Source organism: Ptychodera flava, chromosome 19, assembly GCF_041260155.1.
Source record: "Ptychodera flava strain L36383 chromosome 19, AS_Pfla_20210202, whole genome shotgun sequence".
NCBI classification, from domain to species: domain Eukaryota; kingdom Metazoa; phylum Hemichordata; class Enteropneusta; family Ptychoderidae; genus Ptychodera; species Ptychodera flava.
This window is the reverse complement of record NC_091946.1, coordinates 16750115-16774881: the sequence shown is the minus strand read 5'-3', so window position 1 is coordinate 16774881 and position 24767 is coordinate 16750115. Positions and strand designations below refer to the sequence as shown.

The following is a 24767-nucleotide window of genomic DNA, read 5'->3' as shown; positions in this document are numbered from 1 at the left end:
ATGGTGGTAGCAATAGGAAAGTTATCATGGAATACATCAATGTATCTTTGGCAATTAAAAACAGATAAAAGCAGAACTTAAAGAGAAAGCCAACAACAGGTAAGACTTTTGAAAGGATTTAGATAATCAATTTGCTATGAATACACACACTCTTATGAGCAATAACTCCGTTGTTGTTTCCGAATCGAGAACATCTCACTTTTAACAGCGATTACTCCGCAAAAGTTGTCTTGTATAGCGGTTTTCGGGGGTGTCTTTCTGTTTGAACATTTCACCGTTTAGAAAACCCTTTGAATTGTATTTCAAGGAAGCCAAACATTAGCCTCCCGCAGCGCCACACCTGTTCGGAATTTTGGAGATTGCAGACAAAGGAACACATGTGGAGAGAGTGAAATTGAATATCCTTGGCCAAAGTTACCGGCTTCAGGGAACAAAACTTTCACTTGAGCTGTGTGGGTCATTAGCCTCCACTTGTAACCATGTTATAGTCACTTGAAGCAGAGATATAGGGAAAACATCTGAATACAGTTGCTCTTTTGCGCCGCTGATAAGTGACCGGCTATTGATCAGTTTGCAAGCCAAGGACCAACGGCTTGATTTGATCGAGACAATACACTGTAATTACTTGAGCTCAAGCTTCTTTACGTCGCAAATCAGATACAGTGTACTGGAGAGTCTGTGATAGTATAGCTTCAGTTGCTACAAGGAGTTAAAGAGAGTCGGCAGTTTTCGGAGGAGTGTATGATGAATTAATGTTAAAATGAAGGGAATGCTGATAAATACAGGGGATCTGATACGTAGAGGGATAGATGGATGTAGGTAGAATCAGCCACACAGACAAACAGATACAGTAATAGACAGATGTACAGGACAAATAGACTAAGGTATAATGAATAGCCCGTACATATACAGAATAGCCCCACGCACATGGTATTGTACTTTTACAAACGACGGTGCTGATATAAATATCACACACTATCATTATTGGAGTCCAATAACAGCAATGAAAACATTTAAAATCGATATGGCCGTTAAATTGTGAAAAGGTCTCCGAAGTGTAATCTGTGGTGTCTTTTTACGATCTTTTGTTCTGTCTGAACACAGTTGTTTTCTACTCATAAAAACCATGTCAAAATACCAATAAAGCTTTGAGCTCAACCTGCACGAGTCATCATTGCTAAATGTTTTCATTGAGCTGGGGTTTTTTGTATCGACTAAAGTTAATTTTTCTTAAATGACTATACATGTAATACGCAGTTGTATTTATAAGGACAATGCTTCACTGAGCTGCCTACTTTAGGGAGGAGACTAAAGTAATCGCACTGTTATATGGAACAAAACAATGAAGATATCAAAGTTTCATTTAAAGTAGAACGCACCTCGGAGACAGATATTCGGACTCTCAAATTTCTACAATTATTTTCTGATCTTCCACTTGTGGGGGCTCATTTTAACGCTCTCGGAGAAAGGAAACCTTTCACCGTCTTAGTTTTAAATCGAAAATTCAAAACTTTAGTATTACCCCATAGAGTTAACACAGGGATGAGTTAACACAGCCATTTTGAATATGTTTCGCTAGTTCCAAACTTTGCACGGTGACCCCCGATTTTTATTGTTGATTTGGTGAGAGAATGGTTGAAAGTTTCAATTAGGAAAGTTTCAGCAAAAGTTTAAGTCTTTCACTTTCGAGACACATACTACATTAAACGTGAAACACTCCTTGTGTAGGAATACTCACTTGGTTGTTGGGGAGAATTTCCCAAAACGTTAAACCTTGGAAGTTGTTCGGAAACCCTATCTCATTAATCGTCACGTCACCTGAAACAATCACGTTCGAGCAAAATTGCTAATGAACGCCGTTGTACTAATAATGTGACCCACATGAAGATAATCCTAGACAAGGACACAGGGAGCGAATACTTCAAGCTCTGTATACACTAGCTTTAATCATGTGTGTTAAATCATGAAGCACGATATCGTAACGCATTATTTGGAACTAGCCGTGTATCCCGGTGACTGTAGAATAGTATCTCCAACTCGCCAATTGCATTTTTAATGCATTACGTCAAAACCACCGTGACGGCTACGAGAGCAGAGGCTGTGTCAAGACAAAAGTGCAGAGGCCAAGACAGCCCGATAGATAGCAATGACACGTTGTTGTTGTGTAATAGATCAAAACGTAATCTAATCAAAGCTGGAAAACATCTCTCTAGAGGTCAGCATACATGTTACCTGTGAACAGGGTTATGATTGTTAAACCGTCAATGCTGCGGTACATTATCGTATCTGATATTCGGTCAAGGAACTTTCGTGGTCTGGGTCACCTTAGAAACTGGGCTCCCTTGCAATTAAGTTAAACTTATAAGGTATCCACCTCAGGGACAGAGATTTTGAATGTAATTTTTTTAAAATCGATATGTTAGCGTACAGTTCTTTTGTGATTTGTGCAAAAAACGGGTGCAGCCAACGAACAACGCACTTTTAAAGGGGTCTTTACTATGACGAGATATATTGTGCATGACAAGTAATGTGAACTGATTAATTTTAAGTCATGAGGGTAATTATTAGCTATTCATAATTTGCCCTCCCACTGAAAATTTTTCGACTTACCCTTCCGCACGTAAACTTCATTTTACCCACTCCCCACTTATTTTTGCCTGTTTCCCCTCCCCACTGTCAATTTTTGAAGCTCCCCTGCCCTGTGGCGAAAAAGAATGCCGATTTCCCCTGCCCTGGAAAAAAATTCCCTTCAATATTTGTCATTCCATTTCCCCTGCAGACATGACGCTACCCTACCCTGAGATGAAAAAACCTGTCGATCTTCCCGTGCCCTGTGAAAAATTTCCCCTGAAAATTAACATTCCATGCAGACACATACTGAAGTGGCCTTCTACCGAAAACACCATGGCTAAACTTACCCTGTCCCCGTTTTAAAGTAGCTTCCCTCTCTCCTCGTTTTTCACCAAGCCCTATCACCGGGACAATCAACCGATATCTGCCCTGCCCGACAAAAACCCTAAAATGTGCTCCCCTGCCAGCTAAAATATGTCCCCTGCCCTAGCAAAATTAAAATTTTCCCTGCCCTCAAAAATTGCCCCGGAATAGCTTTTCCAATGAATAGCTCCGTTGGCTGCACCAGAAAAAAAATCTGTATTTTGCTATGTTGAAGTGTGAGTAAATAGAAACAAATTTCCTTGTTAAATGACCTTACATAATTGCGATCGATTTAAATTTTAGAGATTGTAAATTTAAACCTTGTGTAATTTGCTTCTCCAATTCAAAACTTTTTTTTTATCTCCAATTCAAAACTTTGCATACTGACTATCTCACTATCATGGAAGACAACAGTTTACAGTTTCTTCGTACGCGTAGGCCTACTGGTCATCAAAGTTAAACTTTCGTTTTTCGAACTCTGCACCATCCTTCTGGTAAGTGGGACCAGTCCCACGTGACCTAAGTATTCACGTAGTAAAATATCTCATAAACAGAACGTGAGAACTGTCCATTAGTTTTCATAGATCAAAAATATGAAGCAGCTTTTCGGCGTTTCGTCGTGTTAATGAGAACTTGGCTGATGTTGTATTCTTACTTGTTGCAGGATCGTCTCACTTCAGTCACTTTAGGCAGCAAGAATGAAGCTTAAACGAGGAAAGAAAAATGAAGTAGGCTGTTTTATTAATAGGTCACTGCCACCGATGCAAATTTGGAAAACTTGAAAATATACAGTGTAACAACATGATTTTCTTTTCCACCCAAATAACCAGGGAATACTGTGTAGACTTCAGTTATGTCGACAAAACAAGAGTACAAGTAACACATCGAGCGAAAAAATTTGTTTGGGACGATCGAGGTAGGGTCATATCCCTGCCGGTCAAGCGCCTCCGCGAACACCCAGAAGTTTGTGTCTTCGGAGAGAAGCGGGTTTCGATCAACTGCACGTTGGAATGCCTTTAAAAAAGAGACATCTGTAAGATTTTTGACCAGTGTCCCATATCGGCAAGCCGATTCACGAGAAGTGGAGCGGGCTTGCCAAGTTATATTCCACTTCCGCAAGGACCTGACCCGTACAAAAGGAGCATTTCTCATCAAAAGTGGCGCCATTCCGTGCTTGGATGCCGTCTCCAATGAATGTCATTGAAGCATGGATCCTCCGATAGCCATCGCAATTGCGAACACAAAAACCTTTCACACCCTCAAAGAGCTGGTGTGAGTACAATGTATAGTTTGACTGCTCGTGCTTCCAGCGCTCCTGTGTTCATGCGGTCTGATATAGTGATTTAAACACAGTTATTCTCATACTAGCTAGAGTGCTAGTTTGCTTGGATCACATGTAAGACATTCCATATGCACCGATAATGATTCATACGTAAGGAATTTTGAATTGAAAGGGGCACGGAGTGACCGTGGTAGAAGATACTTCTTGGAGTACATTTCGATGAACACACAAATCATTGAGCTAATTTGAATCGCAAGCACTTCAAATGTATATGCCACTTTCGAGAAATATTTTTGATGCCAATGCATTGCACAAGCCATAGGCCCTTGAGAAACTCTCGGGGTCTATGATCAAGCTAACTGTCGAAATTACAGGAATACGTGAAACGTGTAATTGACAACGGCCAAGGACTGTGTGCGGCAGACATGCGCAGTGATGATGCCGTTGGGTGAGAATCCTTGACATCTAATCTTCATAGATAATGCTGATCCTCATCTGTTTTGACGAGTGTTCAGTGCTGCACAATGATGAATTTAGTCGCACAACGTTCAATCGCTGCGTCCCACCGGTTCGTCACCATTTCTTCTCAAACTTATGACGACAAGCCTTTCAGCCATATCTAAAGTACAAGTGGTATCCCGGCATTCTTATTAAACCATCAACTGTAGAATATAGAGTTTAAATTGTACATCATCAAGCGGAATAGAATAAGCTGGCTCTATATAAACCCATCATCTACAGTAATAGGCGGTGATCGATTTCGTTTCAAGTAGAAAGCCAGCCCCATTTATATTGATTTAAAAAACAACGAAGAGTGTTGAACTCACATGTGAGGGCAGATTGCATTTTTCCCGCTTTGAAATTAAATCTTGTCATTCCAAAGGCTATTAGAAATATGCTAGTTACGGCAGAACGTGTTAGGAATATGGAATTGCGCAATTGCCGCTGCCCTCTCCAATCAAAGCCTTGAACCGAACTGATAGAACTATCTTCAGTAATCACAGTGGGCAGGCACTTGTACACTCTTGTAAATTTGTCGGCATTACAAGAGGCACAGTCGTAGAATGACAACTGATTATAAATGCCGGGTCATCTTCTGGATTTTTTTCCTGACTTTCCACATTTAATGAATATTACCAGTGGTAGATAACAAGTCCTGGGTAGTATTCAAAATTCAACAATTTGCGGTCATAGGAATGCATGTTTATCGCAGCGACCATTCACTGTCAACAGATTTCGGCGAATACGGTTAGCCGTTACGGAGTCCACGATTTCAATTTGTAGAAAGAGCAAAAACCCACCAGGGTAAGGTCATGATGGGGTCACGAAAAATGGTTGCTTTCTTTGCATTGCATACTATGGGCAATTCGCGACCGCCACCACCGCCATCATCATATCATCACCATCAACAACAAAAATTAATATTCATGTCGGCCTCATTAAGCCATTACAGGTGGAAACTTACAACCCGATAAAGTACGAAACAACGTAACAGTGTTACAAGAGGGCGTTTCACTTTGTTATCACGTGACTGCCAACTTATAGAATGCGCTCGGGACAGATATTTGGGCTCTCAGTTTGTTCAATACCTATCTGGTCTACGGCTTGTTGGGACTCATTTAAGAGCTCTTGGAGTAAAAATGTTCTCCTTCGTTAACTTGTTTTTCGATTATCAAAAATTGTATTTTTGCCATTTTGAATTTCGAATTTCGTAAACGTTTTGCAGCTTGTTCTCTGGTACCAAACTTTGCACGGTGACCCCTGACTTTTTTTCTTAATTTAGTGAGAGAATGGTTGAGAGGTTCATTCAGGAATTTTTTAGTGAAAGTGTAAGTCTTTCAATTTCGAGGGAGACGCATACAACCTTAAAAGAGTTTGTAAGAATCGTCCCCTGACATTACACATAACCCTTCTGCCAGGTGTCAGTGCAACTCATGTTTACTTTTCGCTTTTCTTCATCAGTTAATATTTCGTTTAAGCGTTTCTGTTTTTTGTCTACCTCACCAATTTCAATGTTCACTGTGTTCTTTCTATGTCTTACGCGTTCCACTAAATTACAGCAAACAGAAGGATAATTTGTATAATTTTGCTGGGGGCGCTGTAACAATCTCTGCTCATCAATGATAACAGTCCCACAGGAATTCTTCCTGTGCAAAACCAAATTATTGTAAATTCATACCATGTGATTCGATTTACAATTTCTCGCTTTTTGCATGTTGTGATCCAGGGTCGAAATCACTGACAGTAAAATAAAACCCCCAAAACACCCAAGTAGTATTACAGAGAGATAGGTCTGGACAACCGTGTTATTATTACAGGCGATGATGTCGTCAAATCGAGCAGAGAAGGAGAGAGCGCGCGGCTCTACCTACGTCATGAAACTGGCAGGTATGTAACCCTTGAAAGGAACCAGGATTCCTTATTGACCTAAATGATGGAAGCGTGATGTAAACTGCGCGATGACGCAATCAGATGCCATATGTACATACACTCGCCTTGTTACACAATTGATGATGACTCATGCTCAAGAGATGAAGAGAACAGCGGTCGTGGTGGCATCTTTCTGACGTTGTTAGAAATTGTGACGCGTCTTGATTATCAGAATCGAGTGAGGGATGACGTATATCATCAACGGCTGGCATATGACTTTCATTTATTTCTGATGAATATCATTGCATCCATCATGGCGCCCTCACGGTGAATGAAATGAGGGAAAATCAAATATATCGTAAAATAATTCAAACGAATACCGAAGGTCATTTTTCACCGGCAAACAAGATGATTAAAAAGAATGAAACGTAACTGATAAAGAGCTACAGCGGAATAAAATGGCTAAAATTTCAAATAAGAATTTCGACGAATTCGTTCATTAATTTCACAAAAATATAAGCATCCTGAGCAAAAGTAGAAGCTTGCGAATCATAGTCAATTTCCTAACCGTAATGGGAAACTCTATTTGCAGCCATCATCTACAACTCTATTGAATCTGTCAAAGGATGATGATGATGATGATGTGATGATGATGATGTTGTTGTTGTTGATGATGATGATGATGATGACGCCATTGATGACAACGACAACGATGATTATAATACATATGTTGATGACTATAATAATGGCTGTGGAGAAGGCAGTACACTTCAAGAACGTTAACGCATAATATGTATGATATGATTATAATTAGTCGTCATTAAATGGTGTAATAATACTGCTGCTGCCGATTGGTTTGCTGTTTGTTGCTGCTGTTGCTGCTGTTGTTGTTGTTGCTGTTGTTGTTGATGATGATGATGATGATGACGACGACGACGACGATGATGATGATGATGGTTACATTAATAGTGGTGGTTGCTATGATTCAGGCGATAAGATTTGAAAAAACGTACAGAATGGCACAAGGTGTCACAACGTTTACCTCAAAGGGCCACATGTGGAATTACATAAAAATACCATATCGCTCAATTCTTTCTTCTCGCATTACATAACTACAATGTATGTGGGGTTATATGTTGCAAAATTATATCGAATTATTAAAGTTGTTTCGAGACACCATGGTTATAATCAAATTTTTCGGAATACAGAGTGTGAAATAATGGTTTTCCATTGAAGAGAAAGGTTATCTTTCATATGTGTGGTTATTGACAAGTGTACAACAATGACAGAAATAGAATGTTGCCAATTCTTGGTACTATTCCGCGACATAGTTCCCTTGTAGAGTGAAGTTGTCAATAGCATGAGGGGTAAGTGTACAAACATTACGTAAAACATATGGTGAAAACGAAAGAATTTATGAAACTGGCCTTATTTACTTGTTGGGCGCGTTACCGTGAAATCGTCGACCGTCTTATGTTGCTTCACTGCCACAGTATTTGTGTTTTTTTAAGAGAGCCTTCCTCGAATAAAGTATAGACAGCTTATTTTCTCGGCATAATTTATTTCTTGATGTGTAACGAGTTCGTGCAATCTTGTTGTCCTTGAGATATGCCCCGGAACAACAACGAGCCGGGTTAAAGGTCACGCAAAGCAGCAAGCAGAGTTCATCCTGGACAAACGTGTGTTGACGTGTTGATATGTCTCGACGACAGTGAAGTGGTGTCCGGACTCCGCGCCGGTTTGTTGCATGTTGCTAATAAGATATGTGATTTAGGGGACCTATCGTTGATTAACTATAACTATATATAACACGGATCTGACTCGTCTCAGTACCTGTCGATGTAACCCGAATCCAGCCTGCGATCGCTTGGAAGATTGCCCAACCTCTCCTGCAGGAAATAACTAAAATGTTAACGGAAGGTCCGTTAAGTAATGACGGGATCGACCCGTTTGGTGCTCTGCGAATGCACCTGGCGGAGTCGATGATAACGTCGGACGCTGTTGACGACTTGCAACGGGCGAAAACCATAGCGAAGAGCCGAATAGGGGAACGGGAGTATGACATGATCGAAAGCGCCTACGAGCTCTTTGATGCGTTGGAGAAATTTGGTGTGATTCGCGACGACAGCGTTGAATACCTGCGCCTCCTGATGAAAGAAATCGGGCGAGAAGATCTCTCAGATTATGTCGAGGAGTACATGAAGACAGCTGACGTCGCTCGCAAGCAGTCGGCGAGGCCTGCGCTCCGCGATCGCCTCTTTGTCGGCCGTGAGAAGGAGAAAGACCAGATACTGAAATCACTCAACAACGAAACAACCGGGGCCAAGATTGTGTGCATCAGCGGCTTTCCCGGAATGGGAAAGACACGTCTGGCAAAAGAAATATGTCTCATGGTCGAGCAACAGGCACACAAACCAATTAAACCGTACTTTGTGGAACTCCGAAGCCTAACCTCGATCGAAAGCATCTTTTTCGCGATCGTAAACAAATTAGACGGCTTGAGTGCGAAAGACTACGAACCAAATATTCTGTATGACTATTTGCAACAATATGATAAAGGTAGAGTTCACGCAGTACAACCACTTTTATGATTTAGTTCTAATTTAGCAGCGTAGTGCATACATATGGTCAGTTAAAGGTATACAGTCACCTGTAATCTAAATATGCCCATATATGGTCAAAGGGGTGTTCCTTGGTATTCAAAATGCCCATATGAGGGCGCTGTTTTTAAAAAGCGGCCACCCGTTTAAAATATGTGATTGGTTAGATTTTCTCTTTCATTGGTAACTGTGGCAAAATTGGAACAGGTGACACTATACCTTTAAGTCCTAGTGATTTTCAAAACATGATGGCAGAAAATTATTCTCACTTTCTATACGAGATCAAAAGAATGACCATTTTTGGCCCTTATTTGTCGAAGGCGGACTAGGGGGGGCAGTGTCACCATTGTTTGTATATGTGTGTGTGAGTAAGTATGGAAAAAATGATATGACTTCGCAATTGCAGGTATATTAATTACTTTGTAGTAATATTGTGGGTAAGGGTTGGTGGGCATGGCGTACAGAATATGAGCTCATTTGCATATTTTACGAATTTTCTTATTAGGCCATTACTATTAATCATATTGTAGCATTCTCTAACAACACAGTGAGTAGTTTTGAACTACCGGGAGGGAGTACTCAATCCTCTAACCATCCTGATTAACCAAACATCTACTTATAATTTTGTGTATTGAATCTCACGCTGTTAGTTTGCTTGCCCTGTATTTATGCAAATCTAATTCATTCATACCGTACAGTGACTGCATCCTGTTAAACGTTGACTCGTCATTACTTTTGATTCATGAAATCTGATGTTTATTTAATTTCTATAAAAAAGCACTGCTGTATTTTCGAATTTGCAGGTCATGGGTTTCCCATTTTGCAGTGCTATATTTGTTGATAAATAAAGTTACTGAACGTTTGCCCGTTGCAAAAAATGCTGACGTTGATTTGTGACTTCTCTGTCTGTATTGGTCAACTTATAGGTATTTTTGTTTTTGTTATGCAGGATATGCCACTATTGTGTTAGACAGTGTGGATAAGCCTCTCGAACCTGGGTCGCAAGATGCACCAAATGTGTTCCTGGCACCGTTCTTGGAGATGCTTGATGGTTTCATCAAGATCAACAACCCGCTGATCAAATTCATGATAACAACACGCTCTGGTCTGAAGCATCAGAAGTTCGATTCGCATACCCTGGTTGAAACTATAAATCTCGAAGAAAACGACTTGAAGGTTGACGAAGCTGTTCAAATTTTGCGATATCACGCTGGCAGGGTCGAACTGAGCGACGAGGAAGCTCGTCAACTTGCGCTGAGTTGTGGAAAGTGCCCGCTAGCTCTGAAAGTGGTCGCTCGGAGGTTGGAAGATCCAAACCTAGGCATGTCTGTCGGGGATATGATCAAGAGCCTTCAGGAAAAATCCAAGACATCTCGAGGAAGGACAATGAAAACCCTTTGTCACTTTGGACTGACAAGGGATGAGAGAATCGATCTCATACTTGAAGACACGTTCGATAGACTTCCCCGAGATGAGAAACGGAATATCAGTATGCTGTCGGTGATTCCTGGCACTTTTACAGTCAGAGCAGCCAATCACATCCTCGGTTACAAATGCAAAGAACTACTCGATGTCAAGTTCGATCTTGCCAACCTGAAGAGTAGGAACCTGATCGAATCCGACGATGAATGCCAGGGGATGGATTCTCAAGACCTGCGCAGCAATCTTCATCTTCTACTTCGAACCTTCATTCACGAAATCAAGGCAGAGAAAGACGACAGCGTTCGTGCTTGGTGCCAGAAAGGTAAAAAGAAGTACATCCGATACTATCTGAGCGAACTGCGAGAAATCTCTAAGCAATTCGACAAAGATCATTCAGATGCAATGAGACGCAAGGAAGACGACAGCGCCAACTTTCAATACCTTATCGAGATGTTGAAAGACCTCGATGGAATCGAAGAGGAGGTCGAGGATATTAGAGACTCGGAACTTATCATTTCCCTTCTTTTTTCCAGTAAAGAGAGGTACTCCTATTACAGGAAAAGAGGGGAGGTAGCGAAAAAGGAAGGGAACAAAAGAATGTATGCTGAAATGAGGAGTCGCGAAGTCATTCAGCTTCTTGACATGGGTCACAGGGTGCAAACACTGATGCCCGTCCTTAACGAAGCCCGATTCATCCTCGAAAGATTGCCTGATTTTGACTCCAGGGAGGTCCAACTAAGCCTCGCTACGTGTTACCAAAGTAAAGGGGAAGTGTACTACGTACGAGGGAGTTACAAGAAAGCAGAGAGATATCTGATGAAATCTTTGAAGATAAGGCAAATCCACCTCGGAATTCACAGAGAAACCTCGCGGAACTACGGCCTCCTGGCGGCTGCTAATCTGGGTCTTGCATTTGAGGACACTGAGCACACACTCCCGGACGGTTCAATCACCCAGTCGTGCGTGTTTCAGGAAAGCAAAGTCTACATTGCCCTGGGATATGCTGAACAGGCCCTGGAGATGCGCAGATACATCACCGGCTCCGAGAAACAGCTGGAGGTGCCGGACATCATACTGAACATTGCTGCTTGCTACCAGCATCTCCAGGAGAACGATAAAGCCATTGAACTGTACAAAAAGGCACTTGATTTGGAGAAAGAGCTACAGATATCGGGCTTCGAGGGAACTCAAGTCATTCTTAAGAACATATCTATGTGTTACTTCGAGCAGAGAAGGTGTGTATTAACGGGATGGTAGTTGTAACATTTTACGATATTTTCATAAATGTGCTCCACTGAACTAGTTTTTTATTGTTTGTACTCCTACAGTAAGTTGAAATATAGAGTTTCAGCATTGTGAAAACAGCAGCTTGTGCATGATTTGTAAAATTATGGTTGACATGAAAATTCTATTCTGGACTGAAACAAAAAGCAGGGAACAGAGTAGGTTATACCTAGAAAGACAGCTGCTAACATCACAACTCGTAGAGACAATATATGTAAATTTTATCTCCTACTTACCTTTCTACCACATAACCCGCGCTTTCTCCTGATACAATTCTATCTTCTTTTATCTGTGCCTACCTATCCATCGCTCGCCTGACCTGCCTTACCTATCAAAAACCCAGGTATGAAGATGCCATGAAGTACGCAGAAACTGCCATGCACAACAGGAAACGGCTACTTGGCGTTCATCCCAGCACCGCCCGGAGTATATATTTCGTTGGCAGTATATTCCTTAATATGAAGGCTTACGACAAGTCTCGAGATTTCCTAGTGGAAGCCCTTGCAATGGAGGAACAGTTGGTCAAAGAAGGCAAAGCGATGAGCTCTGATTGGAGGAACTTAAAGACAATCCTACCACAGGTTTGCCGACTGTTAGATAGAGAACGAGAGCGAAGTCAATATCTTCGGAAATTCCAGGTACAGTTTTCATCAAAGGTGTTTCCATGATCATGAGGCAAAGCGATTTCAAGGGCCGGCAGCCTTGATGATTTTTTTCGACATTGTTCTGTTTGTCTGTTACAAGTTATTGTACGATTACCCCCAGCATGATGAAACATTAACTATTTAGCTTGACGACACGACGTCTCTATGCGCAAAGAAAATGCACTTTTATTGTTTTATTGTTTAAATTTGATTCTAATCAGTACCAGAATTCACTTGTCAACAATGACAAACTGCAGTTTACACGTGTACAGACTGAGTCGACAAGCTGAATCCTGTGTATGTCCACATGCTGTCGGGAGTAAAACAAGTAACTGTTGATGACATAAATAACAAATATGAACAACTAATATTAAAATGAAGTCGATCGATCTACAGTTGAGTTGTTTAAAATAATAGTGGACATTGCATGCATAACGGATGTTTACCAGTTAAGACGAAGCATTTCTAGATGATCTTTTGGTAGAGAGAGCTACTATTTCATAAACAGTGCATAAATACTGAAAATGCGGCAAATGTTACTGTTAATGAAGCTGCTATTCTTGAGTTTTTGTGTCAATTTTACCAGGAAATTGAAAAGCTGAGAGACGAAAACATTCCGACCATAGATGAGAAAGTGAGCAGTGACGAACGATTTTCGAGTTCAGGAGGTAAGAGAGTCACAATAATAACTTCAGTGTAGTAATAGCCACTAACATGAATTTTAGCAATTTCTAGGTGAGTGCCTCTTAAATGTATATTTGATGTGATGTTTACATTCCTATACCCGAAATGGAAATTGATATACAACATAAAAAGAATAGAAGAACAGACTCACTGAGCGGATGGACAGGCAGCCAACATTTTATGAGAATATATTGGGGTTGAGAAAGGCAAACCCGTATAGATAAAAAGATATAGAGTTACGAATGAGTATTGCAGACAGCAAAATCAGAGACACGCATAAGACACAAACAGACAAAGAAGAGAGCAGACAATTCACCTGACAAGAATTGTCTTTATCTTATAATACAATCATGTACGCGGAAACACGTGAAACAATTTTCTCTAAATTTCTCAGACGAAGAAGAAAATGACGAAGGGCCGACATCCACAAGTCTTGAACCCACCGTTGTCAATGACAAGGACGGTAAAACGCCTAACTCATCGAGACATGTCCACGGTAGAAAGGCACAGAATAAAACGATTGACAACGTGAAGGCTCTGGCTAGACGAGCGTCAGAATCATCATCCGACCAGAGTGAAATTATCGAGAGATTCGATACAGACTCAGCACCGCTCATGCCAACAGGTAGGAAACAGAAACAACCCTTTTCCATTGGCAGTCTAGTGTCAGTCATCCTTTTGTTTTGTAAGCAATCTCTTTGACAAATCTGGTTTACCCTATGTTGTGTCAGGTGTAAATATTCGGTTATTTTGCCAGAGAATTTGCCCTTGTTTCGAAGGTAGCTGAGATGAGCAAGGTTGATGGCTGTCCGAACACTGCACTCAATATGGGTGATTTACTTTGAACAAGTGACTGATGAGATAAACAAATTTGCATTTAACAGAAGAGAAATAAATCCAAGTCACCATTGTATCCTTATTGTTTGCAATTAGGCATAGCGTTTACAGTCCAGCTATAGTCAATAGAGAGTAAAATTGTAGGATAATTGATTGATAGACATATAGATACATAAGATAGATTGATGCATATGAATATAAACAATATATTATGTATGAATGTAGAAGTATATTTATCTACCAATTGTATGTGTGTATATTCATCTATTCATCTATCTCTCTATATGTATGTACAGAAACAGCCATAGCTATGTAGACAGACAAATAGACACACAGATAGATAGAAAGACATAGATAAATAGATAGATAGATAAATACATACATACATACATACATACATACATACATACAAACAGATATTGTATTATAGAAATAACGGGCGACGCGCTGACCATTAACGTTAAGTTTGTGGGCAAGGGGAGAGGAAAGCCAAAAATTAACGGGCGAGGCTTGCCGAGCCCGTTAATTTGGCTTTCCTCGAGCCTGCGCCCACAAATAAACGTTAATGGTCAGAGCGGAGTCTGTTATTTCCATTATATTATCAGCGAACCCGAGAAAACCGTCAAAATTTGCGAAAATTTCAGGAGCGAACGACAACTGGGCCCCAGAAACTGAGCAATACGCGACGCACTGTCACGCGCGCTGTAAAAATTGGCAAATCCGGAGATGTTTTCAGAAAAAAGTATCTCAACTTGACCTACAAGTGCTCCATTTTATTTTGTGATTGATTATGATTTACGTTTGAGCTGTAAAGTTACGATACTTTGAGTTGTTAATCTTATTATTCATATTCACGGGCATGTAAACAAACCATTACTGTGTATTTGTGATCAGTCACGTGGTTCAGCTCGACCAATCAAAATGCGACGGGCAGGGCATGGTAATATAATATGTGTATGTATGTATGTATGTTTGTATTATGTGTATGTATGTATGTATGTATGTATGTATGTATGTATGTATGTATGTATGTATGTGAGTATATCTCTACCTCTCTGTCTCTCTTTATCTATCTATCTATCTATCTGTCTATCTATCTATCTGTCTATCTGTCTATCTATCTATCTATCTATCTATCTATCTATCTATCTATCTATCTATCTATCTATCTATCTATCTATCTATCTATCTATCTATCTATCTATCTATCTGTCTGTCTATCTATCTATCTATCTGTCTATCTATCTATCTGTCTATCTGTCTATCTATCTATATTTGTGTGTAAAATATCACAAACACCACACACTCACTAAGCTTCATCCCTTCTACACATCATATCGCCCTTCAAAATCTTCCACCTTATCACGTGACCTATAACTTGCAGGAACATTAACCTCTCATTAACCCCTTCAGAACAAAAATTATATAATTCATGAAACTTAGAATTACTTTGACCTTACTATCTTACATTGAAATTGAAAATGGAAAGGTCGTGTTACAACATTTATAGCCTATGTTAGGTGGTCTCTTTAATAAACTCAGTAAGTTGTTGCGAGTCATGGTACAGAAGTATACTCCATGAAAGATTTTCAGAATAAAACAGTCTCATTTGTAAAATCATTTTACACTCTACACAGCCTTTATACACATCTTTTTGTCTGTGGTTGAGCATGTATTCCCGTCAGAGCAGCAAACAATTCATACCAATCACAGACAACACTCTGACTCGATATCCCAAAACACTTCAATATCTGCAAGAGATTAGTGAACAGAAAAACACAAGAGACAAGTTCAAGGCAAAGCGAGTGAGCCTAACCTTGGCAGAAGGGACGTTGGAAAGAGAAAACAACGATGCAGTATATCTCTTCCAATATAATTGAAAACTGATCATTACTTCCTCCTTTTTTTTCAGTGCACGTCACGGGTCGAAGCCAACATATTTTCAGGAAGGCATGTTGTCGGCGTCTTCGCTGCTGTTGCTCCTGTTTTCCATTCCAAAGACTACATCCATTGAGGCACGATGGTCGCGCGGACGCTATCCCAATAAATTCTTCAGATTCCGACTAGTGTTTCTTCATGCTGAGGCACAGCACAATGAGAGGTTTGGGCGTGTTAGAATGCAAAGACATTTTACAGCGACTTTTGACTGTAATGAAAGTCGTAGTGTGTAGGAGACAAGCCATTGGCTTTGTATAGAAGTTGTAAGAATATGAGATTTATCAAATGAATTTCAGTGTAGGACACGCATGCATAATATTTCCCACAATGCAACAATATTCAACATTCCCTCACGTGAATAATCAGAAAAAGCTAGGCTGAAAAAGTAACAGGTTCACTTCTCCGATTTCTTCTTTTACCACTACTCCAAACATCTAATGCTCTCTCCCTTAGATAAACCTAATGAATATCACGTCTTTCATGTTACATGTCAATAATGCCAGATTATCAGTAGATGAACAGTTGTGCCTTAAATGCATACATGCACGTGTCGTTTGACTTTTGTGAAATTTTGCTATGAAGTCAAACAAGATAATCTTTTTTTTTCCATTTGAGAGTTACATATAATTGAATAGATCCAATTTTTTTTCTACTTTAGAGTTTCATGTAATTGTGACCACTTGAGAGTTACATGCAATTGAATAGATCTGAAGCATATCGTTGTAGATTTGACATAACAGTAAATGCCAGAATATTTTGAAATCACAGAATTTTTTTCAATTTTCTTTTACCTTCAAGTTCTCAAATCGTGTAAACAGTGGCTGAAACGACGTTATTTCCTGAATATTATTTTCACGAAGGTCAATGACTTCTTTCTTGCGATTTCAAGTCTAGGTGATTTTGGCTAACCAAAATTGCGAGGCGAATCAGCTTTTGACAGCAGATTCAAAATTACTATTTCCGCGTAAATGCCATTCACTGTGAGAATAAAAAGTTTGAAATTTAAATTTTCAAGGGTACGCTGTAACTTATAATTAGCTGCCAGTCTTAGATAAGACAAGTTTTTTATATTAATCCAAATCAAATTAATGCAAAGTTGTTTAATAATTTATGTAGGTATAGAGCAAACTGAGTTGCTACCAAGAAATGATATGACTTTCAATGCAAGTAAAACCATGGACCAAATAAGATAACGTACACGGAGACAGAAGCAAATGAATAAACATTCCCCAGTTCTATACGATGAAGGACGGATTTGGTTTTGAACAAAACTGGAAAACAAGTCATACTTTGTGTTTCGGCATACTTTAGGAGGAGGAGTAGTAAAATGTGTTCAGTCTTTAGAGCATAAATACATGTAAATGAATAGATTATCATAATTAATAGCTATTATCCTGCATCTTAAACACCTACTTTTAAGTTTAATGCCGATAATTGTTCATATTTTCCTTTTATCATGAATTATGCAGCATAAACTGTTGTGCTACTGTTAATATGCTAGGGCATTAAGCTTGTCAACGATGCTTTAAAGCATGCATTGCATGTATATTCATATTTTCTGTTGTCTATTTTATCGTGATGATGTGTTTGTTTTACTGGACACAATTATATCATGCTCCAGTCTGTAGATCTTCAATCGTATTCGAAGAAAGAAAAGTGCAACTCGTCGGAAAGACACACAATGCCACACAAGGATTGCCTTCCAGAAATCATTGTATTTCTCTAGAATATATTTTGCATAATAAAATACCTCTTCTATTCTTGACGCTTGTTTGGTATCTTGTGTTTAAATAAGTTCATTGAAAATGTTTAACGTGAGTGAATGTAATGACGTGAACGACATAATCCATTGACCTTTGCCCTATATATCCATTGCCAGCTACGTCATCATGTTGACAGTATAGTAACATCAATACATGCAATGACTCGAGTTTCATTGACATTACTTGTCAACATATCGGAAAACACAACTAAAACGCTATGAAAGAATTATCCTAAAAATGCCTTACTTTGGTATGCCAAATTATGTATCCCTGTTTTGCAAGGTTTCTGGCTTCCTCTAATGCCGATGAAAACGTTCGTGTAAAACGTAACTGTCCTTCGATTCCATATTTAAATGACGCAACATGTCAACTACTGTTGCAGTATCGGAAATCAAAATCGGCTCGCATGTAATTGAGACCAGTATCATTTCACTTTAATGGTATTTATTTCGCATCAATTCTTTCAAGCAAGGTGTTTCTTGCAAACAAGGCGTTTGGTATGCTGACATTAGCAATATGTCACAAAAAATTCTGTCGCGTGGGGGCGCTTATGACCGCAAACCAGCCTAAGTGTATTCATTTGCTCGCACAAACAAATCTTTGTCTGTGCCATCCACCAACTAAATTTTCCTGACATCTCTAGTAAACAGCTTCTCCTCGAAAACAGGACCGTGGTGATTCAATTACTCTGTGGGCAATATTTACAGCGTCAGAGTTTAGCAACTACAAGACCAGTTCCGTTCTGACATTCACTAGTTACTTAGGGACCGTCTCAGATTGTCGCAGAAGTTCAAGAAACGAAATTTCTTCGTTTAGATCAAAACCCCCTCCCCCCTCCCCCTAAACGAAACTTCAAAAGTGCGAAATGTTTATGTCTGCCTGAGAGTACAATGTTGCATTTTGCTATAGCTACTAAAGACGTATTCCCCTTGCCACATTACAACATTAAACAAACCGAGGCTTGGTCTGCAATGCCATAATGCACTTGCAAATGCAGTAACATCCGAGTAATCGTCATACGGTTCAGGCGATTTACCCATATACGGATATCCCTCACTTGTTATAGGAAACCCTGTCCAGTTCTGGCCGTTCCAGTATGCATTGACTGTTTGATTGCGTTGTCGCAGACACTTGCTTTGATTCCTTACAGCGAATTTGGGCTTCGGTTATATCAGTCTGTTTACATGGTGGTTTTTCCTCACCAGGTAGACATATAGCTAGAGTCACTCCGGCGAGAAACTTCGACATGGGGGCCCAGGCGTGTTCAATCATATTAAAACGACTATGACCAGGTGCATAACAAGTGAGAATAAAGACATCTAGTGGTTAGAGCAGACGCTTATAAATAGCACATTTTAAAAAATGATACTTTTTGTCTTTGAATAATTTGATGAATGAAAGGTTTAGGATACAATGTTACTATCGGTAAATTGTGTTTGGGGAACGAACGAGATGGAAACAGTTACAAAGTTGTTGGCACGAGTGTGCATTTTTTTCTTTAATTTAAAATAAACACACGAAAACTTGTGATCACAAAATAAAAGTGCGAAAGTGAAGTTCACTAATTGAATGGAGGTCAAACCCCCTCCCCCCCTAAACGAATGAATTTCGCTTTTTGAACTTCTGCGACAATCTGAGACGGTCCCTTAGTTAGAGTGTGTGTGTGTGTGTGTATACCACACACACACACACACACACACACACTCTCTCTCTCTCTCTCTCTCTCTCTCTCTCTTCTCTCTCTCTCTCTCTCTGTCAGCAGACAGAAACTTTCATGCACAATGCCCCACGACTACCAAGCATGCATCCGACTACCGCTTGTGCGTAATATTTCCTTGCAAGTATATTCCACGACATGACAGCGGTGGACAGGTCTTTAGTGTACCCTACAGAAACCCTGACAATTGCAGAACAATCGGTTCAAGTACAGTGAAAGACCACGAACTCTAGAAGAACTCACTTTTACAAAAGGAAAAAGAGAGCAGGTTTTTATTTCAAAAAAATTAGGGTTGCGATGGTTTGTCAATATGACGTAATAAATGTCGAGGCTAAGTTTACGACTTTGCCAGTCAACGTGAACTCGAAAACCGTAACGAACGAGTACAAAAATTAAACTGTATCTAACAACCTGTCGTTGGCCGTTTTTGTACCTTCTCCTGCCGTCGGTGTAGGCGCCCTCAATGTCCTGGTCCTGGTTTGGTATGAAAAAGTAAAAATTTCGGTCGAGGATCAATTCTGAGGATAACTTCAGTTGAGTCCAGGACAGAACTCGCAAGTCTTTTGATATTGGGTAAGATTAAGTGCACAGACTCATCCATGATTTGTGTTCAAATGGTCGGCGACTGTATAACAGTTATTCATATAAACTACAGCTTAAGATACCTAGAGTCATGAAAAAGCAGTTTAACTGTAATTTATAATCTTCTGTAATGGCTGGGTTATTGGATTGTCAGTGTCTTCATTTTGACATGAAACGCTCGGTTTAATTTACTTTTTGTGAACAAAGACTAACATGACAATTTTGTTAGCCACTTAGCATGGTCCAATGCAGTCTTGTCTTCTATGTTTAATCCAATGGATATCATGGCTTTGTTTCCATGATTTGTTAAAGTCAAGATGATCCCGCAGATACTTCCACTTTTCAATTTCATCGAATAAAACATCGCTCTTGGTAGCCGTTCAATTTTCTCTTGAATATTTGGCGAAGTCTGATATAAACCGATGAAAAATACTTGGTTAAAATTACATTGTGGCTTCATCACGTGATGGCGGTACAAACAAACCCACGTGCACAAACGCCTCGCATTTGGGTTTTTCTCCAATTCAAAATAAAACAACGACTGTTACAACAACAACAACAACAACAACAAACAACAACAACAACAATAACAGCAACAACTGGCTTCGGAGATCCAGCTGCGAAATAACTCAGGATATTGGAGCAAAGCTTTGCCACTGCATCAAGACTGGAGTCGCCCCCCTTCCCCCCTTTACGCATTTTCGAATTTTACCTTAAAACCTCTTCCCAACTCAGTAAGTTTCATAAATAATTTAGAACAGTCCGTGAACGCAGAACAGAACTTGGTGTTCTAGACCCCCCCCCCCCCCCCATTATCAAAATCAATCCTGTAAGAAGGGAACTTAGAGGACGGAAAGTGCGTCAGGGCAAAACAATCAGAAGCAACATTGTATTAGGTATTGTTGTTTTTGATAGGTATCTTAATATGAATGAAAACTAAACAAGAGGTGAATATTGCAAAAACGCCTGCATTCTCTGTCAACAAAAGGAAATATCTTTTCGTGCCGATGATTGCCGTTAGAACAAATAGTCCATCCACCCATGATGCTACAGATGGTCTCATTAAATAATATATTAACCTCCATTTTCACCATTATATTACAGCTTTGTCAGTACCAGTGAAGTTTGTGACGTCATACCCTCAGATTATACTGATAATGTATCCGGTTATCCAGCATTGTGGCCCAAGATGTTTTCTACATCTACAAATTCATCTGCTTTACCAAAACTATAAAATGATAGCATTAATGTACCCCCTCCCATACCATAATGGACTCAAGCAAACTTTGCACTCCATAATGTGTGCAAAGTTTGCTGTCGTCCATTATGGGCCGGAAGGGGATACATTACTGCTTAAGGTAATATGCACCTCGAAAGTGAAAGACTTAAACTTTTGCTCTAACTTTCCTCAAGGAATCTTTCAATCATTCTCTTTCAAAATCAAGAATAAAAATAGGGGGTCACCGTGCAAATTTTGGTACTAGAGAAACAAATTACCCAAGATTTACCGATATTAGAAATTCAAAATGGCCGCCATCTCTGTGTTAACTCTATGGCGAAAAATGATATTTTCGAATTTCAAAAAATTAAGCCGGTGAAAAGTTTTCTTTCACCAAGAGCTTTAAAATGAACCCCCACATGTGGTATATCAGAAGAGAATTGTAAAAATTTGAGAGTCCGAATGTCTGTCCCCGAGGTGCGTTCTACCTTAAATATAATGAACCTCTGTATCCCACCCGAACCCTACCAACTTCATTCGTCTGCTGACGTACAAATGTTCTTCAACATCATCGATCAGTCAGCTTCACAGACCTCTTCTAACCATAATACACCAATATACCAAGCTACGTCCATGCACTCAGCATAGCCAGCATACGACCGTCCCTATTAATTTCATCGACACTACTGGTATCTAATATAGGATTTTTCCCCATTTCGGAGATGTGTTCGTTTGAAGCAGAAAAACGGCTGACCAACTAGTCCATATTTTGATTACTTCGCTGCAGTCGTAAGCCACCAGCATTTAATTTTGCTTGTGACTAAAGTGGTTATGAAAATAAATTATAAATTGGGTACACCGTACAAGAGGGAACCCAAACTCATAGGACCAATTTTTCGCCTGTTTGAAGACACTATTTTCGTTGACCTTTCAACCATAGGCTGATTGTCTCATAAACTATAACATAAACTGTTGTCCCAAATCTAAACAATACACGCTCAACTCCTACTTTCACTTCCCCTGTCACGTGTTTTTCAAATAAAAGACGAAAATGGCCTTCAAAACATAAATCAATACAAATATACAACACTGTAAAAATAAAGTAAAATAAAGTACACCTTCCGCACGGCTATGACGTGATACTGACCAATATGCCATAGATTGTCTACCCTGAACCAGCTTATCAATAGAAACCATATCATAAGATGAGAAACAATAAAAAGTGCTGTATTCAGAGCTCTAAAGAAATGTACGCTGATAACAGTTTCACGTTGAAACGATATTCTCGACATATTTATTGTAACTCATTAAAACCCAAACAATAATATTATATTCAGTTTCAAAAGTATGTCAATTATCTCGACGAATATCCTTCAAGAAAAGTATAAATGTAAAGTACCACCACCACAACGCTGAAACGTTGAAGGCTTCACATTCTGTACTTCTAATGTCTTTCGTTTTCAGAGGTAGAAATCTATGTTCAAAGCCAAATATATAATTTAGCCAAATCCATACATTACAAAATGGAATGTTTCTTTCCGAAATGTAAAATAATGATTGATATGTCATATTATGTTGTTCTGGTACGACTGTAACCGCTGATAAAAAATAACTGTTGGTCGTTACACGCACACTCTCTGCATCGGTCAGTTACGTTTCAGTGAGTCTCTTATTGGCTATCCGTCTTCTCTTTTACGGTGTTTCTATCCGGCTGGAAGAGAAACAAAGATATTGCATTCGTGACTCAAGAGTTAAGACTTTTCATTATAAAGATGTATACCAGGCTTTGAGTAGTTTTCCAGTTGTTCTTTATATGCCCTTGTTCCTGTCATAGTATTGTTATATGATATACATAAAGTACAGTGAACATGCTTGCTGCTTATACTCAGGGTATACTAGTATTGTACTTGTGAAGACATCAATACAAAAATCAAACGCACTTTTACGGTAGAATCAGCGATATCGTGATGAAATAATAATCCAACTTATGATTAATAACCCAAAGACCAATGTCGATTGAAGGCTAGAGGTCCTTATCAGGTTTTCTTGTTCTGCTTCATACATTTATCATATAAGTGTATTTGTGTTCATTAGTCCTGTGGAGCAATCATACAGCACTTGACCACGCTTGAAACGGAAGAAAAATATCGATGATATTGGACCTCAGAACAACTGATTTGTTCATGCATGTAGTATCATATGCATCGGCTACTATCATAATTATGTACAGACAAGGAGTTGGTGAATGCCAGAGTGTCGATAAGGCGATAAATCATGAGTTATGATGACCAAAAGCATTCCTTTAGGCCATTCGTGACATGACGTGAGCCAGGGTCCATCGATATTACTCGGAAAGTTAGCAAAGTAGTAGTTAATACTAATAAAATATCTTATTGCAGTATAAAAACTGTGCATATGGACACCTCCCATTAATTCAAAATACTATTTAAAGGAACTTTATCTCCTATGCATTATTACCTGTTTTCAAAGTAGACACATAAGATATTCTTGAAGGCGTCACTAATATTAAGAATTCATAGTATCTAAATTTCTGAAGATGAACTAAGCATGGAGCTAACCCTACCTCAAACAACTTGATATCAATACAGTTCGCTTAATCAAACAGTTTTGAAGAGCTCAGCGTTTCAATATATTGAAGAGTAGATAAGCCCAGGCCTTTTGAATTACAGTGAAAATGCAGCAGGAATCGTTAATCATACTAGTAAACAAAGAAAAAATACGAGATCACAACAACGTAAATTTTTACTAACTGTGCTGTTATATGATCGGGTCAGAACATTTTGATAGGCGTGGGAGAGTTTTTGTTTTAGCCAAATTTTCCCATATTATAGTCTGTCTTATCCCGCAAGGGACCTGTTGACCTCAGTGACCCGAAATTGGTACATATGTGATATATGCATGACATTTGGACGTCAAACAACTGTAAAAATGACCGTTATATATAATGGGAGTTAATTGTTGGGAGAGCGTCAACCTTATGATGATAGCCAACCTTTCTTGATATCACCTTCAATCTTCTGGCTTCAGAATGACTTTTCTTTGCAGCAGTCTGCTTCACTCGCTCCTTCTCGTTCGCTTTGGGCCTTGCTTGGTCTGTTGGAATTTTTTTTCGGTCATGTTTTATCGTCCGTCCTGTGATTGTTCAGTGACGACAACAACCACAGTACACGGCTGACTGAGATTGAGAGCCGAAATGAAAACAACGCTGATCAGCTACAAGTAGACTCACACCAAGGATCAATGTTTATCTCTCGCTACTGTTACGCAATAGACCTTCTATACGAGTATTTCTGACAGCATTAGGAAATTTAGGTTGCCGTGCCCGGGTTCTAAATTTGTCACGACTCGCCAGCGTGATTGTTACGATATCTCACGTAAACTCTTTGACGTGTGACTTGGTATTTGTGCTGTTACTAAGTTAGTTACAATTAAGAAGACCGTCAACGCATTTTGAAATTGCATGAAAAATT

At 39.4% G+C, this 24767-nt stretch overlaps 1 protein-coding gene and 1 long non-coding RNA gene across 2 annotated transcripts; one reads left to right on the top strand and one right to left on the bottom strand.

Moving 5' to 3' along the window:
* Positions 1-8233: 8233 nt before the first annotated feature.
* Positions 8234-17760, top strand: LOC139118716 (nephrocystin-3-like). Its single transcript, XM_070682131.1, has 6 exons — positions 8234-9145; positions 10136-11843; positions 12236-12530; positions 13123-13204; positions 13615-13845; positions 15970-17760. The coding sequence occupies exons 1-6, from the start codon at positions 8494-8496 to the stop codon at positions 16122-16124; spliced, it is 3123 nt and encodes a 1040-aa protein (XP_070538232.1). The 5' UTR covers positions 8234-8493; the 3' UTR covers positions 16125-17760.
* A 4780-nt stretch (positions 17761-22540) lies between these two features.
* LOC139118715 (uncharacterized) lies at positions 22541-24419 on the bottom strand. Its single transcript, XR_011548798.1, has 2 exons — positions 24290-24419; positions 22541-22987 (listed from the first exon to the last, which is right to left on the bottom strand). It is a non-coding gene; the product is annotated as an uncharacterized lncRNA (long non-coding RNA).
* Between the last annotated feature and the right edge of the window lie 348 nt (positions 24420-24767).

Bases quoted from the DNA above. Each gene is read 5' to 3' on its own strand.
- LOC139118716 (XM_070682131.1), top strand. From the start codon at position 8,494: ATGTTAACGGAAGGTCCGTTAAGTAATGACGGGATCGACCCGTTTGGT. The intron at 9,146-10,135 runs GTAGAGTTCACG...TTTGTTATGCAG, and splicing joins TTTGCAACAATATGATAAAG to GATATGCCACTATTGTGTTA. The intron at 11,844-12,235 runs GTGTGTATTAAC...TCAAAAACCCAG, and splicing joins TGTTACTTCGAGCAGAGAAG to GTATGAAGATGCCATGAAGT.